The 16,750-nt window shown below is 34.0% G+C and overlaps 1 protein-coding gene across 1 annotated transcript; it reads right to left on the minus strand.

Annotated features, from left to right (window-relative positions):
* Positions 1 to 7,636: 7,636 nt before the first annotated feature.
* Positions 7,637 to 10,070, minus strand: LOC125212254. Its single transcript, XM_048112362.1, has 4 exons — positions 9,646 to 10,070; positions 9,091 to 9,198; positions 8,928 to 8,998; positions 7,637 to 8,111 (listed from the first exon to the last, which is right to left on the minus strand). Exons 1-4 carry the CDS (start codon positions 9,826 to 9,828, stop codon positions 7,859 to 7,861), a joined length of 615 nt encoding a protein of 204 aa, XP_047968319.1. The 5' UTR covers positions 9,829 to 10,070; the 3' UTR covers positions 7,637 to 7,858.
* Positions 10,071 to 16,750: the final 6,680 nt, after the last annotated feature.

Consider the following 16,750-nt stretch of genomic DNA (forward strand, 5'->3'; position numbering starts at 1 on the left):
AATAAATATGTACACAAGTATATAATGGTATATATAGCTAGGGTAATGCCCCTAATAAATAAAGGAGTGACATTATTATTAAATTGGACAACATGTCAAAAAAAAACTAGTTTATTAGGATAAATAACTTATTTGGTTTATAAACACCTCCCGTTGTCACAACCGATGTAAAATATTGAGTCCGTAACAATTGACCTCCTCCTAAGAGCCATCGTTCTCATTGGTCACAACTAGTTCTTTGTCAGACCACCACTCCTAGTTATTCTGGTCATGACTAGTTTTTTTTTGTTAAAACCACTCCATGGGCCACCACTCTGAGTCGGTTTCCAAACGTACTCCTTGATCACGATTCTATTCCATAGGCCATTACTACGAATCATTTAGGCTCTCGGTGAAAGCATCAATATTACAAACCAAATAGATATCACATTCTAAAATACTACTCCCTCCTTCCATAGTAATAGATGTGTTTCTTTTCGGCACGAAGATTAAGAAAAATTGTATTAAGTGAGTTAAGTAAGTGAGGATAAAGTGGAAAATGAAAAAGGTAGAGAGATGAAGAGAAAAAAAGTAAGAGAGAATAAAGTAGGTGTGAAAAAATGTAAAAGGAAAATGACTCTATTACTATGGAATGTACCAAAATGGTAAAATGACTCTATTACTATGGAACCGAAGGGAGAAGGGAGTAGCATGTTAGGGGAGTCAATTTAGTCCGTAAACACCACACAAATTAATCATATGGGACTTTGTGTCCATAACAAACATGTATCCCCATGTATCATATTTATTTTTATTTTTTTATGTTTTTGGTTTCACTATCAGTTGGCAATGAGTCTAAAGAGAGAGGGGCCCATGGAAGAAATGGGTCATTCTGCTAGTGCTAGATGAACAGTGGGTCCCATTCTATAACACACCACGCAACCCTTTTGATATGTTTCTCATTTTCACCTATCTTCGCACTGTGCATTTATCTCCTTATCATAATCAAACATGTGTTGTATATATGATTTATCATCTACCAAAGATCTTTATGATACACTCCCATTTTCTCTCTCATGCATGGCCTTCACGTCCCATGACAGAAATACTAGAATCTAGACGCACGAATTTCAGTGGACAGACGAAAATGGATCTCTACATAGAACTATTTTTCGTGGATGGATAAAGCACTAACGTATGAAGATATATAGTCCGTTAATCATCAAGATTCACAAAATATTGATAGAATTATATGGATTCACTATTTATCAAAATTCAATTGCAAAATATATAAAGATCAAAGTCGATCACCTACTATGAAATTCTGAAATGAGGCGTGGGAGCACTCTTCTTGCAAATAATTGAGTACGAGAAATAAGTTTAATTAATAATTACAATACATATGCATCGTGAAATTTTTGGAATTGGATAAATAGATAGGTTGGTAAATTTTCAACTAAATAATTGATGAGAGCGATGTGTGAAAAATGCTAAAATACAAAAGATATCGGAACTATTTTGTGGAAATTTAAGACACTTGTCATTTTATGGTTTTGTGTGAGTATCCCATATCTTTTTGTGGGCATGATCAAAGATTTCCTCAAATTTTTGTTGGTGGGATTACATTTATTTTAGGGTTTATGTGTAAGCATACACATACCCAACATTAATAACTCCAAAGTTTCAAGGATTTATTATATTAAGAGACAAATCAAAACTCGGGAAATATTAATTTCATGGAAATATTATTTATAACGTGTGATATTTTATATATTGTGGACGACGTTTGAGTTGGTCCCAATAATATCAAATATGACAAGTAAAGATTTCTGCAAATGGGTCCATTTCCATGGAGGGGCAAAAATATAAGTGTCCTAACTTTTATTATGTATATAAAAATTTCATATTCCCTCCGTCCCCCAATATGTGTTCCATTTTGACCTGACACGGATTTTAAGAAATATAAATGAAAGTGAATTGAAAAAGTTAGTGGTACGTGAGTTCTACTTTTATAATAAAATGTGAGCAGAAATGAGTTAGTGAAATATGAAATCCATTATTAAATTAAAAATAATAAAAATAAAGTGGGACAATTAATAAGGGACAGACAAAAATAAAAATTGGAACGCATATTGGAGAACGGATGGACCGAGGGAGTATCTTTTTATGTTGCTTGCTTGTATGTATATCTTCCCTTTTGAGACAAGATGTTTTGCCTTTCCGTGAAAAGCAAATAAATGAATTAATATTAAAATAAAAATGAGTACTACAATTTTATAATTACAATATTCATCAAAATGAAAGTAAATATATTGAAATTAAATTTAAAATGACAATCTCTTTAGTTATAGCATTAGGGTTTTAGCCAAAATGCATAACCAAAACAACACCCAATATGAGGATGTAGCATAATTTTACTAATGAATGAAAGGTTCATCTATATAATTTGGGTCATTTTCAATTTGTAATTTTCCTGGGATATAAACACAACTACTAAGTGTACCCTCACACGTACCAAGACTAAATCCAAAATAGTGAAAGAACGTTGGATAGTTATTGTTCAATAAATTTTTAGTTTTAAAGACTGAAAAAATCACACCATTTCCATACCATATATTTAGACCTCAAATTTGATTGGGGTGGGGGGCATGGGGGTAGGGGTCCAACCCATTCTTAGGGGTTGGTAGCAGATGCATTGATCTTAATTCTTAAGCTCTTAGGCAGCCTCTAATGTTATATGATCTCAATTGGGGCCATCCCCATGATTTCAATGGTGCACCCCATTTTACATGACACAAAATGTCAATATAGTCACACAAAACTAGTTAGCTACGAATTTTATTTTAATGAGTTTCAATATTAGGATTTTAAGCCCTAACACCTTTTATATAGGTTGGAGAAGATTGGACCTGAATTAGAGTCATGATAGGATAAATCATTATCTCATCTCTCCTCATTAAAATATTCAATTATATAATTTTTTTTTTCTCTTACTTCATCTAACAATTCCTCGTAAAATCATATGCCACTTAAGAATGTGGACATCTTGAGTGGGACGGAAAGAGTACATTTTCTACGAACAATTTGCTCGAGTCATACTTCATTAAGGTAGTATATAATACATGGAGTATGATTTTAATATAGACAATCACGTGACAAAGTAGATGGGTTATGGGTAATGTACTTTGTAACCTTATTTCCTTCTTTGATGAAATCTCTTTGGCTTTGAAAGAATTTTGCATGAGCACCATACTTGTCTTGTTGAAAGCCTACTAGCAAAAGTTATGTCAGTTCTATGAATGGGCTCCGGCCATCTCTTTACTTCAGCTCTAGTAGTTTCATTTTTCTCTTATTTTTCCTATCGATTCTTGATCAATGATTATCATCTATATATAGTAATCTTCAACTATTTATAGTAAATTGAAACTCATTTTTGATCAATGATTTTCATCTATAGTAATCTTCAACTATTTATTATCTTGCTCAAAATAAAAGCTTATTATGCAGATTTTTTGGATATTATATTCCACCTTTAATTTATTTATTTTTTTCTTAAATTTCTGCACACAAATCTATTCCCAGCCCGTAAAATATCTATCTGAGCCTGAACTTATGCATCAATAATGCATCAGCATAATACTAGTATTTGATTTTAAAAATAATAGTATAACTATTAGCAGTCCATTTGTTTTTATTTCCCTATTTCAAAGATTCCATATGTGTGACAAATGGGGACAAGTAATTTTTTGGGAAAGACTTTGTATTTTTCCAACTGAATTCTTAATTGATATTACTAGGAAACAAAATTGACTTTTGGCATATAGAAAATATTATATTACTATAAATGAGGTGAACATTGCATTAAAAGAAAATCACGATAAAATCGACATTTTAGTTTTGTGAGATAGCCCTCTGCCCTTTTTAACTATCTTATAATTAAAGATCAATGTAACTATTTGAAAATCAACCATTTAATGATTGAAAAGGTGTATGAACTCAGTTATGACTGATAATTTTGACCTAACACAAGTATGCGTGCATGGAATTAATGGATTAGTGTAAAATCTTATTATGGGTGTTCTTATCAGGCCGATCCAATAATTTTGGACCGAGGTCTAGTAAACGTGTTAATGATAAATATTATTACTATTACTTATATTTTGTACTCCGCAGTATAGTATCACTCTTATATTTATTATTTAGAATGTATTTTTTATTTTTCACTCTCATATATTACAATCCATTTCTGGCCTTCATAGCTACAACTACCACCACGTTATCAAGTAATATCTCATTTACAGCAAGTTTGAATCATTTTGTGTCATTATCGTGTGATTGTTGTGTGTTATTAAGTTCAAGTCGTTATTATGTCATATCAATATAAATACAATCATGTAGGTTGTAGCTAACAAATTCGTGCAATGTGCGAGTCATTTTTTAATTAAAAAAATTCTTTATATGTTGTGTTCAAATTTGGCTTAATGTCCCATTAGATAGACCTGATAACATGATATCATCGCAAACAATTTGGCAAAGATGTACAATAGTTATTAAAATCTCAATTTCCGTCATTATATTCATCCTTATTAGGAAAATTTTGTTTTTTTTTCTTCCTTTTCCATTATATTCACACATGGTTTTGTCATTTGACAAGTGTCCTTGGGTAAATAAACCTTTGACAATGGGAAAACTAATTCCTTAGATTTAAAAAATATATAGAATATTGTTTTTTTTTTTTTTTGTGTTTTAATAATGTGAAAAGTGCATGCGAAATTTGCAATCACCGCCCAACATTCACGATTAGATCTGCCCAAGGTTTACCGAACCGGCGGTTAAAACCGGAACCGTAACCGTGAGAATTTACCTGAACCGAAACCGTCAATTTTTTGAATCATGGTTCGGTTCAGGTTCAAAAAATTTCGAACCGAAACCGTGCCGGAACCGCGAAAAACCGTGAAATCAAGCCGGAACTGCAAAAAAACTGACGGTTCGAAACCGTGAAAAACCACTGGAAAACTACCGGTTCAAAATCGAAACCGAAACCGGCGGTTTTGGAACTGGAACCATAACCGTGAAACACCCTCGCGGTTCGGTTTCGGTTCAACAATTTCCAAAACCGAAACCGGCGGTTCCGAACCGTAACCGCTGGTTTCTGAACCGTGGGTACCTCTATTCACGATTCGTTATCATATTTTTCCATTTTAACTGCTCGTCTATAAAAATAAACAATATTCCATTTTATCAACATCCCATTAAAATGGTGAGTGGTGAGGTCCATTTACTTTCAATAAGTTAGAGCATTTTTAATGGTACTCTAAAACTTAAAATGGAGTAGGCAATTAGTTCTAATGGTACTCTAAAATCATTCACTTTTTTTTTATTTTTAAATAAAATATACATATCTTTAGGTTTACACTAAAACTAAAACACTTTTTCAAATTTTGTTAGTAAAAAAGGGTAGTCTCTCCGTTATATTTTAATTGAGTCATTTTTATATTTTGGGAAGTTCAAACATATTTGAGTCATTTTTATTTTTGACAAATTTTAATCCTTTCTTTTACTTTATTTAGCATCCGCATAACACACTATTCTCAAACTTCATGCCGGAAAAAGTGCCTCAATTAATAAGAGACGAAGGAAGTATAAAATAGAGAATTATTTTTTTAAGTTTGAGTTTAGTATGAATGGATTGGAGTAAAATCACTTCTAATGTGACATTTACACTAAAATAGGTTTGAGTTTACTATAAATGGTTAGAAATGCTCTTAGAATGAAAAAAGAAAATGAGATTTTAAATTGCAGACAACCCGAAATGTCAAAATGAGATATTAGTGTTAATGTGTGTTGTGACGGAATACAGTAATTGAGTAATCGAAACAAACAGGAACGTAAAGAGACACATATTTACGTAGTTCACTAGCTTTGTATTGGCTACGTCCGCGGTCAAGAAACGGATAATAGATTGTATTATGATAGTGTTTACAGATTACAGAGTTTTGTGCCCTACTTCTATATAAATAGGCACACATAACAGGCTCAATATGAAAATTAGGGCCCAATACATCAACATAGCATAGCGTTGACCCTGTTTGGCTAACAACAAACACTATAGATTCAAGACATACTAACAACATGAATATCCTTTCTATTATACTAGGCAGTCCTAAGGAGATACTTTATCGTATATTTGTCAGATATAATTATTTCTTGATAAAAATAAAAGTAACCATATGAGAAGAAAAGTCGTGTATTCAACACATGAAGTGAATTATCCCTTTCGCTAAGAACTTAATTAACGTTCACGTTCGGTGAGGAATGAGTCTTTGTCAAAAATAATTTCGAATGATATATTATTATCGTACATGTAAAAATCCCTGACAAAATAGTTTCATAAGCAATAATGGATGCATTTTTCTCGTCTAGTGTTGTTAGGTTTTTGATCAAATGTTTCACTGTTACCATCTCAAAATCTCACCATCAACATTAAGTGTGTTTTGTGTTTTGTGATTTGTCAAATTCCCTAAACAGTAGTGATGGTCCCCTACACATTTATTCCTCACCATCCCGTAGGTCGAAGAGTAACGCCACCATAACGTAGGTCGAAGAGTAACGCCACTATATCGGCTCTCTTGAGCCGATGATTTAGGGCAGAACTCGCTTGTGCACCTCATGCGTCCTTCGCGCCCCAGTGACGTGAGTGCATGTGGCTCACACCCACTAAGCTTGAAAAATGGTGCTTTTATTAATTTTTTTAAAAAATATGAAATTCATGTTTTTCTTGAATAGTATTATTTTTTTAAAATCAAACATTCATACAACAATTTCTTCGGTGCTGAAAATAATTCCGATGAGTGCAATTGGCTTCTCAATATCGCTGTGGTGGGGCGTTATTTCGACGAAATGGAGGTGGTTAGTTATGTAGTTTTTCCAATTCAAATTGAATTTTACATTTTAAATTTGCATTTCAATTTACTTAGTTTATAAGAAATAAATAGATACATAAAAAAAAGAGCTTAGAGTCTAAACTCTAAGACATGTGGATGTTGGATAAGTAACTATTAGACCTACGAAATATCCATGGGAATGACAATTTAAAGGGCATATTACTGTGGATGCCCTTTCCTCTCTCTCTGTGCAATCAATGAGCTCCAATCTCCATTCTCCAATTTAGGCAACAAAAAATTATATCAATCACACCCATTGCAAATTGAACCAGTTCTTGAAATCCCATAAAAACTTTGGTGAGATTCATGGTAGGACCATGTTTTCACCATTCAAGATCAATTTTTTTTCTAAGCCCAATGTGTGTCTGTGTATTTATTGTGCAATGCAGATATTTATAACCTGTGTTGTGTCACATGTAGAGCCATGTGTGTATTTATGGATGCTAAATTCAACTACAACATTAACATCTGGTTTTCTGACCTAGATCATGCTTCCTTTGGGGCATTTTCTTATATTTTCTTCTCTTCAGATGTTCCATGACATAGTCACGTTGCACGTCCCGATGGCAGAGACTATCCTCGGCCTTGGCAACGAGCATTTAAAGATCGATTGAGACAACTCTGGCCATCAAGATTTAGCATTCAATCTGTCTGTACTATCAAGAATCTGCATTTACATAGAACCATAGAAGAGAGCAACACAAGAAGTCGAATATAACGAATAATACATGATAAATTCAAGATTAAGATCCATAAGCAAGTTTGGAGTGTCATAAGATTACAATTTGAAATGAGGGCTGCTACAACAACTTTATTGTTTCATCACAAATTTAAAGAATGAGTCGAATTTGTCGTTTTTCTTAGTGTAAGGATGCCCGTCTAAGTTACCTCGAGCGATGATTGTTGTAAATTTTTTTTTTCTGAGTATGGTTTGTTTAACCTCTTCTCCACTTGTGGCTTAGCACGAAATCATCCTCATCGTCGCTGTCTTCCTTTATACGTTTCTTAGATTTTACTTCGCCATTCTTGGGAACCGGCTGTGGCTTCTTGGAGCTCTCGGGTCTACTAGATGTGGACGGTGGTGGAGACTTTATGGGAGTGCCCGAACGGAGCTGTTTTTGCTTCCTCTGTTTCTTCTCATAGGCTTTTCTCGACCTCTCGGGCGACAGCATGCCGTGTTCCATCAGCCTGCAAAATTTGAGATAATCATTCATCTAAGCCTTATGATACAATGTAAGGATATAACAAGATCAACAGCAGAACCATGAGCTTATTAATTAAAAAACCACGAGTTCTTTCTCGACCATGAACTCATTCCATATAAATCTGGAGTTTCGACTTCAGATATAGCAAGTATAGCGAGCGATTGGTAAAAAAATATATACCTGCATCACAAAATCGGAGATATATTCATGATACCTCCCAATTTTCCTTACCAAACACCAAGATTATTTTTTACTCGAATCCTCATTTATGCGTCTAGTTAGGAAAATGGTCAGAAGCTCAACATAAAATTTCAAGACTATCATCAATTAATGAAAGCTCCCTATAAAGTTTATACAAGAAGGAGAGTAAACACGAAAACACAATCTAAAACTATAAAAAGGCATAGAAAAACAGAGAAGAACACCAAATATGTGGAAAAGATCGGATAATAGAATAGGCAGAACACGAAGAGAGAAGAGATTGAGAATCTATTCGTCGTTTGTAGCTCATAACGAAACGATAAGTTAATGCAGGTATTCGGTATTAAATGAGATGTTGGTGAAGTAATCAAAGTGTATAATTAGCATCACAATATGTTATTCACATTGAATCGACTAACAAGTAACAACAGCAACATCAAAAACATTATTTAGTCACATCACAAAAGGCCCATACTCTATCTTAACATATACTATTAGCCAGATATCTTCATCTGCATCTAGTCCTCTTCAAGAATATAAAATCGAGCAAGCTATATCGACTCTAAACGTTCCATGAAATAGCAAAGAAAAAACTCACCAAAACTCAGCCATTTCACTCGAAGGAATCTGCTTGGATAATGATTCATAAAATATTCTCAATGGCTCCCGCTGTAGACCAGACGAAAAACAAGGCACAGTAAGGCAAGAACTCGTCCAAAAGAGAACGTAACAATACAAACGAAGGGCTATGCATACAGAACCTCTTCGGGAACATCAAATTTCTGGCCAGCCAAAGAATACACTTTCTTCTCTCTGGTTCTCTTCACAGTTTTCTTATCATCTTTCGTTTGAGCAGACGTTTTCTTCGTCTTCGCTTGATCAATATATATCAGAATTCAATTAGAGGTAAATCAAAATCACCACAGACAATTCGAATGCAAATTCCAACGGATTTCAAGTCGAATTTCAACAGATTCACCATCAAATTTAAGTCCTTCAAGTAACACATTCAGATCAAATCTAAAAAATTAGAGCAGCAACAGTTTGTAAAAGGCAATTGATTAATAGATCAGCTATAATCTTTGCAACAATTCACCTCATTTTTTACAGAGGATCAATTAGGTAATACAGATGGTAGTAAAATCAATAACTTCTAATTCAACAATTAATATAAGAAAACACACACACAAATTAAGGTAGAAAATCCAAAAATCAAGTGAGTAAAGTAGCGATCTTTGCAAATTTCAGCTAAATGGGGGAAATCATAACAGAACCAAAAACAAAAGGGGGAAAAATAGTGGATTCTTGTCCGTTACCATTTTGGAGGTAGAGCTAAAAATGGATCTATTTTTGGAATCTGGAGCTGAATTCCTGATTGATCCCCCAACAATTTTCTTCTTGGATGCAGAGGAATCAATTCTGGGTTTGGAAGAAGAAGGCCCATCTCCAACAGCGGGCTTCAGTTTCGCCAAATTACTCGATTTACTATTTGTGGCCATGCCTCTTTCTTCGGTTACTCTCTCTCTCTAAACCCCTCTGATTTAGCCTTACTGTTATTCCTCTTTCTCTTAAATAACCATCACTGAAAATTCGTTTCTTCTCTTCTGTGGAAGTTCAAAATTCACGAATCAGAGAAAAGGGAAAAAGAATTGAAAAGTAGTTGGTAGTTTTTAACCGCTTTTGTATTTCTTATTTTCTTTTTACTTGAACATACTCCATGAATTTACTGCGCCTGAAAAAACTTAAATTATGAAAACATCACCATTAAAGGATAATCAATGGAGAATCAAGGTTGACGATCATTCTTACAAAATAAGGCACAATGCAATCAAGAAAAACAAGAAAGATAAGAAAACATTTGAAAAGTGATTAACGAACAAGTACTATTGAAATAATAAAATGATACTCCCTCCTTCGCTTGTGATCCATCACTATTTGACTCGGATTTTAAAAAATGTAATAGAAAGTGGGTTAAAGTTAAAAAGGTTGGTGTCATGTGAGTCCTACTTTTATATATTAGTTTTATAATAAAATGTGAGTGTGAATGAGTTAGTGGAATGTAGGATCCATTACTAAAAATAGTAAAAGTGAAAAATGACAAATTTTTAGGGACAGACGAAAAAGGAATGTGACAAATTTTCAGGAATGGAGGGAATAATATATTGTATATTCTTTATTAGCTTAATAGTTGAATTATTATTCCCACATAGAAATAGGCTGAAATTGTTTTTATCATCCGTCTAAGATAGTCCATATCTATTTATTGAAATATTTTTGCCTTTTTCTATATTTTATCATCTATAAATCCTACCATCTATTACACGCACTATTAAAACTCATGTTAGAGCATCCACAGTGGTAACGTTGTCCGTCCTTACCGCTGGCAAAGACGCCGCTGCTCACCAATGCACGTAGTCCGTCCTTGCCAGCGGCAGGGCGGTGCTCTTAAATAAGAGCACGTCCTTGCCGCTGAGCAGGCTTACGTGGCGGGCTGCGATTGGCCAACGTCATAGATTATGTTTTTTTCTTTTTTTTTAAATTTTTTTTTTGAAATTAATTAAAAAAAATATTTTTCCACTTCCCAATAAATTATATCCGTTTTCTACGCACTTTTAATTTATTTTTCAATTTTTCCAATTATACAGGGTCTCCAAAGAACATTGGGGATAGAGGACTAGTCTTCCACGGGGTATTTTTTAGTCTTTAATTATGTAATTTTTAATTTGTAGGATTTTAATTATGTATTTTTTTATTTTCTAGGATTTTAATTATGTATTTTTTTATTTTCTAGGATTTTAATTATGTATTTTTATTTTTTAGGATTTAATTATGTAATTTTTATATTTTAATGTATTTTATATTGTAGAAATGTTTTTAGTAATTGAAGTATTTAAATTGAATAATAGAATGGTGGGACCCTTGAGCTTGTCCTTGCGGAAGAGCATAGATGTGGGTGTTGTGCTCTTGTCTAAGGACAATGAGTAAAAATGGATCTGGGCCTACCTCTGTGCTCTTATTTAAAAGCACGGATAAGGATGCTCTTATTTTCAAATGATTTATTTCTATAGTATAGAGGGACAATTTAGATATCTGATGTAGAAATTCCCTATTCTCATCACACCAAGTTAACCGTATGAGTTTATGTGTTCAACTAATAATATTTTAATAAGTGCAAGATAAAAGTCTAAACTTAGTCACTTACATTTGCTTTAAAAAAAAATTTGATCTTAACATGTTAAGTGTGTTAACTTTTGATCACAAACAAAGATAAAAAATAATACGTTTTGGTCTAGAATTAACATATTAGTTAAAATTAATGGTCATATGTGTTTTGACTAAATTTGTAACTTAATTATAAATCGAATTAACATGTACTACATTCGTTCCTAAAAAGTATGAACATTTAGTTTGGCAAGAGCTTGAATGTATTGGTAAAGTAAGAGAGGGAGATATAAAGGGTAGTGTAAGTAATATAAGTTGTAAATAAAATGATCTGAAGGGGTAATGTGTTGTTTAATTATTCTAAAATTAGAGATTTCATACTTTTCACAGACGGACTGATTCACTTGGATTTTACATGATTTTAGAGGGTGGTTTTACTTGGTTTTGATCGTATATTGTGTACTTTGAGACATGATTATAACTACTTCTCTATGATATTGGTATTTTGACCATTTTGTGAAGAATGTGTAAAAAATGTACAAAATATGTGGATATGTAGAAGCTTTGGTTTGAGACAGTTTTTCTGGAGATTTTGAACTCCGATTCGCACATAATTCATACCATTCTCTTCTTCTTCGAAAGAGCTTCGCGTGGATATCTTAAACGTCTCAATCGGAGTTTGGTAGAAGAAGTTATGACCGTTTTATCAAGACTACGTGGAGCGGTGACATAGCTGGCGAACCGCCGGGTTCGCATGCAAATGAACCTGGCGGCCCGCCAGCAAAACACGAGAAAAATGTCGTAGGCAGTTGGCCACTCGCCAGATTCGACGCACAACGAACCAGGCGATCCGCCAGGTTCGTCCGACAGTTTATTTCCCGCCCAAAGTCAACCCTAGGTATATATATATACCTAGGGAACGCCTCCTACCCCAAAAAATACCACTTTTTCACCTAGGAGAAGAGAATAACGAGCAGATGAGGAGTATTCATCGCAAGATTGAAGACGAAGCCTCCAATCCGCCCAATCTAATTATAGGAGTTCATCTTTTAGTTTTATTCTTGTTTAAACAATGTTTTCGATTATTCCTTTGAATATTTCTCTGACCTTTGTGATGAACATGAGTAGCTAAATTTCCTATAGAATCCTACAGGATTGATAACAACTATCCTATGCTCAATTAACTTCCAAACTATGCCAACAAAAGGTCTCAAGGGTTATTAAACAAACGGACTAATAAAGAAATAGTTCATACTTTTAAAGGACAAAGAGAGTATAATTTAATATTTAATTTATAAATTATTTTTTGCATCTAAAAAAAATTGAATTCAATTAAGTTAAAAATGATAAAATATTTTACCTATAATTAAAATTAAATTTGTGAATATTTTTATAAATTTTAAATAAATTTAAATTTTATTATAGGTAAAAGAATATTTATAAATTTTAATATATTTTATTATATGTTACAAATATTTTCTGAATTTTAATATTTTTTATTATAGGCAAAAAAGATTTTATATACTTTATATTAAATTAATTAGATTAATCTTGTTATTTAGATTTATAATTAAATTATTAATTTGGTCAAAACATGTTTTGACCATCAAAATTTAATGAAAATGTTAATTTTAAACCAAAAGATAGTATTTGGGATCAAAATTCAAAAGGTAACGTACTTAATGCGAGGGATGAAATTTAAACTTTATTCTTAAGTATAATTATATAAATAGAAACTAAATGCATTTAAAATATGGTAATTTTTCTCATTTTTTTGTCATAATTTAAATTTTGTTAACATACTGAGAATTAATTAATGAATTAATTTTTAAATTTTTTTGATAGCATATAATTATTATTAAAGAAAACTTCAAAGTAAGAAAATAAAATATCAAAAGGGAAGAAAACTTCTATTTTATTTGTAACGAAGAAGAATTTTTACATGCATCAAAAATTTCAATAGCATATAGTACTAAGGATAGAAGAAAACTTATTTATAGATGTATATTAATTAATTAATATGCTAATAAAATTTAAACTATAGTTCTAATCAATTAAAATCCTCAAAACGATACTATATTTTCGATTTCATGAAAAAATGAACTACTCCCTCCGTATTCAAAAAGTAGAAACATTTGAAATGGCTAGAGTTTTAATCTTCAATTGGTAAAGTAGGTGAGAAGAATTGGTAAAGTAAAAGAGATGAAAAGAAAAATGAGTAAAGTACCAGAGAGAAAGAGAAAAAGTAGTGAAAGTAGACTTAGTGGATTGTGGGGTCCATATCTTAAAATAGAAAGATTCTAAAGTTTTCATTTTTAAGGAACGACCCAAAATGGAAATAGTTGCTATTTTTAAACGATTATATTTTTGATATCTAAACTTTGCAATCGTATTAAACACGATACTCAATATTAAAAATATACCTACACCTATCCAGACTTTGATTTAGAGCAATCGCAATGCAACTCGCGGATGGCTTGATCTCGTCTCACTGAGACGAGCCACCGGCGAGCCCACATTGCATATGCCTCATCGCGCGGGGAAGGGGAGATAATTGACTCGGCGAGCCACTCGCTAGCCCGCGAGTAAGCGCATATTATAGCCAATAGATTTTAACTTTAAAAAAAAAAAAATTCAGAAAAACCTAAAAAATTAGAAATTAATAAAAATTTTCTCACTTTCCCAAATATTACCACTTTTGTCCATTTTTTTTATTTTTTTAACCTCCAACTCATCCTAAAATCATCTATAAATACCCTATTCATCACATCATTTTCCCAAAAAAAACTCCATATATTTCATCTCTCACTAATTTTTCACTCCGTGTCATTGTACGACTGGAATAATTGGTTGAACAATCTCAACAATGACTATGTGTCATTATCGGATGACCCAAAGCTCGTAGACACCCGTGTACCAAAGGTCGTATCCTCCAACTGAGAATGTCTACCGACCCTCCATATCACAACGATGCACTTGCAGCACAGGTCCTACGGGTCTATGCAATTGTTATCCAAGATTAGGGAGGAAGAAAATGCGAAGACCGGTGGCCAAACGAGGCCACTGCCCGTGATCGCTACTTCAACGATCCGATCGTTGGGAACCAATGACCTTGCATGTTTTTTGGGTAAGGGTGATAGAAAACTATAACAATGCACGCCCAAGAGGAAGCGTAGTCTGAAGATGCTTCGCAGTCATTTCGATTGAGTGGACATGGAGATCAAAAAATCATGCGGTGTCTACAGAAATGAAAAACTTCGGTGCCTAAGCGGAACGAATGTCGCCGACATTTTAAGGGCGGCTATGATCTTCCAACTATAGACTGAGAGGTCCTTTAAGTTTTTCAATACTTGAAATAGTGTTCGTTATTATCGATAGATGGGTGGATGGCAACAAGTCCAGTCTGGGCTCAAACTCGAAACGGACGAAGCACAGGACAAGCGGCAAATACTCGTCAAGTGGCGGCCGATCCATGCCTGGCGACGAGAAGGCCGCAAGCCAGTTTGCGGGAGCCGATGCAGGGGGCTCGAGCTATGGTATGGGTTTGTGACGTAGTCCGATTGGGACGAAGGCGATAAAGACGGCTAGCGCTAGAGGCGGGGACAAGGCAAACCAAGTCAGGCGCCGCCCACCCATAGGCTGGATAAAACTTTAATGTCCCTGGTTTTCAAGTGCTACAACGAAGTATCACGTTGTTCCAATTAAGAACATATTACCAAGGAATTCACTTTCTCAAGACTCAAATGAGACTCCCCTTGATGTGGACAGGTCGTTTGCGCCGCAACTGCTATCCCGCCGTCAAAGAAAATTTTAGGATTTTACGGAATTTTTAATTTGTTGGATTTAAGTTATGTACTCCCTCTGTCCCATTTAAAATGTAACGTTTTCCTTTTTTGTTTGCCCCATTAAAAATGAAACGTTTCCTAAAATGAAAATATTACTCTCTCTACTTTTTTCATTATTGGAACTGACAGCGGAAGCGTGCGGGATTTCGAATTCATAATTTAACAATTAATCGAACAAATAAATCACATAGTAATCAGATCTATTTAGCAGATTATTTAGACAAAATCTATTCGCGTAATTCTCACATGTATCATGCTCATAACTTGAATCAATCATGCTTTAAGTATAATTGAAACCTAAAACATGCTTTTCTACGGAGCAGAAATAATACCTAATTAATTCTCCAAATAATTGACGATGCTGATAAACTTCAACATTGTATCTATCTCCTTAAACTAAGAATTTTAATGCTAATTTTTCAAAACATGCATATGCATATAAGATTTCTAATAATTAATATTCGAATATTAGATGTTTTTAAGGTGTGATTGTTCAGTTTTAAGTTAAGAGCATCCACAATACAGTTTCAAATTCGTTCGGCCGCATGCTGCGGTTTTAGGGGCTCTATTGCATGTGTGAAAATGGTGGAGCACTTCACTTGTCTGTCAGAGCGGCGGGTTCCATGACGCTATCGTGGGGCTTTTCAGCAGGGCTATTTTTTTTAATACTGAAATTATTCTATGTTTAAATATGTAGCACCCGACGGAGACTCACTCACGGCCAAGCAAGCCAGAGGTCGGCGATTAGTGGGCAGCGGCGGCGACCGCGAGGCAGGGGCGGTTGGCGGAGATACCGCCGATGAAGAAAGGAACAGAGAGAGATGGAGCAGAGGCGGCGGCTATGGCGGATGGCGATGGATGGAGCGGCGATTTTCGCCGAGGAAGAAGGGAAAGGAAGAAAAGGGGCGGAGAGGAATGGTGCGGCGCCGAGCGATGGAGCAGGCGGCAGCCCTGCTCGTCGGGCGGCTGCGGATGAGGACGAAGCGGCGGCGGACGGAGGCTAAGAATTTAATTAATAGCCGCAATTTATCTCCACGAGGATAAGTCGTTTTTCTTCCGGAATTTAGTATGAGTGCTCAAATAATTAATTTTAAGCGACTACAATACGCTAACGATGAATAGACCTCGAGCTTATTTTAGTATGTTTAAATAAATGGCATGGGAGGTAGCACCCTCTAGTTAAGTGAATAATTTTACTAATTTAATTAAATCTACTGATTTAATTAATGCTCAAGAATTTTAGAACTCTTCTAGAAAATTTAGAGAAAGAATAAAATGATCATCGCACTTAGGATGCATTCATGTTTAAGCTTAACGGATATCTCAACATCTAATTAAGTATCATTTTATTTCCTAAAGGGACGTCTTCGAACGTCATCTAAGACCAAGTTAAGGAAATTTCGGAAGGAGCTTT

The sequence above is a fragment of the Salvia hispanica genome, chromosome 3 (genome assembly GCF_023119035.1).
Source record: "Salvia hispanica cultivar TCC Black 2014 chromosome 3, UniMelb_Shisp_WGS_1.0, whole genome shotgun sequence".
Lineage (NCBI taxonomy): Eukaryota > Viridiplantae > Streptophyta > Magnoliopsida > Lamiales > Lamiaceae > Salvia > Salvia hispanica.

What these genes read in the sequence shown, in the direction of transcription:
- LOC125212254 (XM_048112362.1), bottom strand. Translation starts at nt 9,828, where the DNA reads ATGGCCACAAATAGTAAATCGAGTAATTTGGCGAAACTGAAGCCCGCT. An exon ending in AATTTGATGTTCCCGAAGAG is followed by an intron (nt 8,999 to 9,090) that starts GTTCTGTATGCA and finishes TCTGGTCTACAG; the next exon opens with CGGGAGCCATTGAGAATATT. An exon ending in AGTGAAATGGCTGAGTTTTG is followed by an intron (nt 8,112 to 8,927) that starts GTGAGTTTTTTC and finishes CAAATTTTGCAG; the next exon opens with GCTGATGGAACACGGCATGC.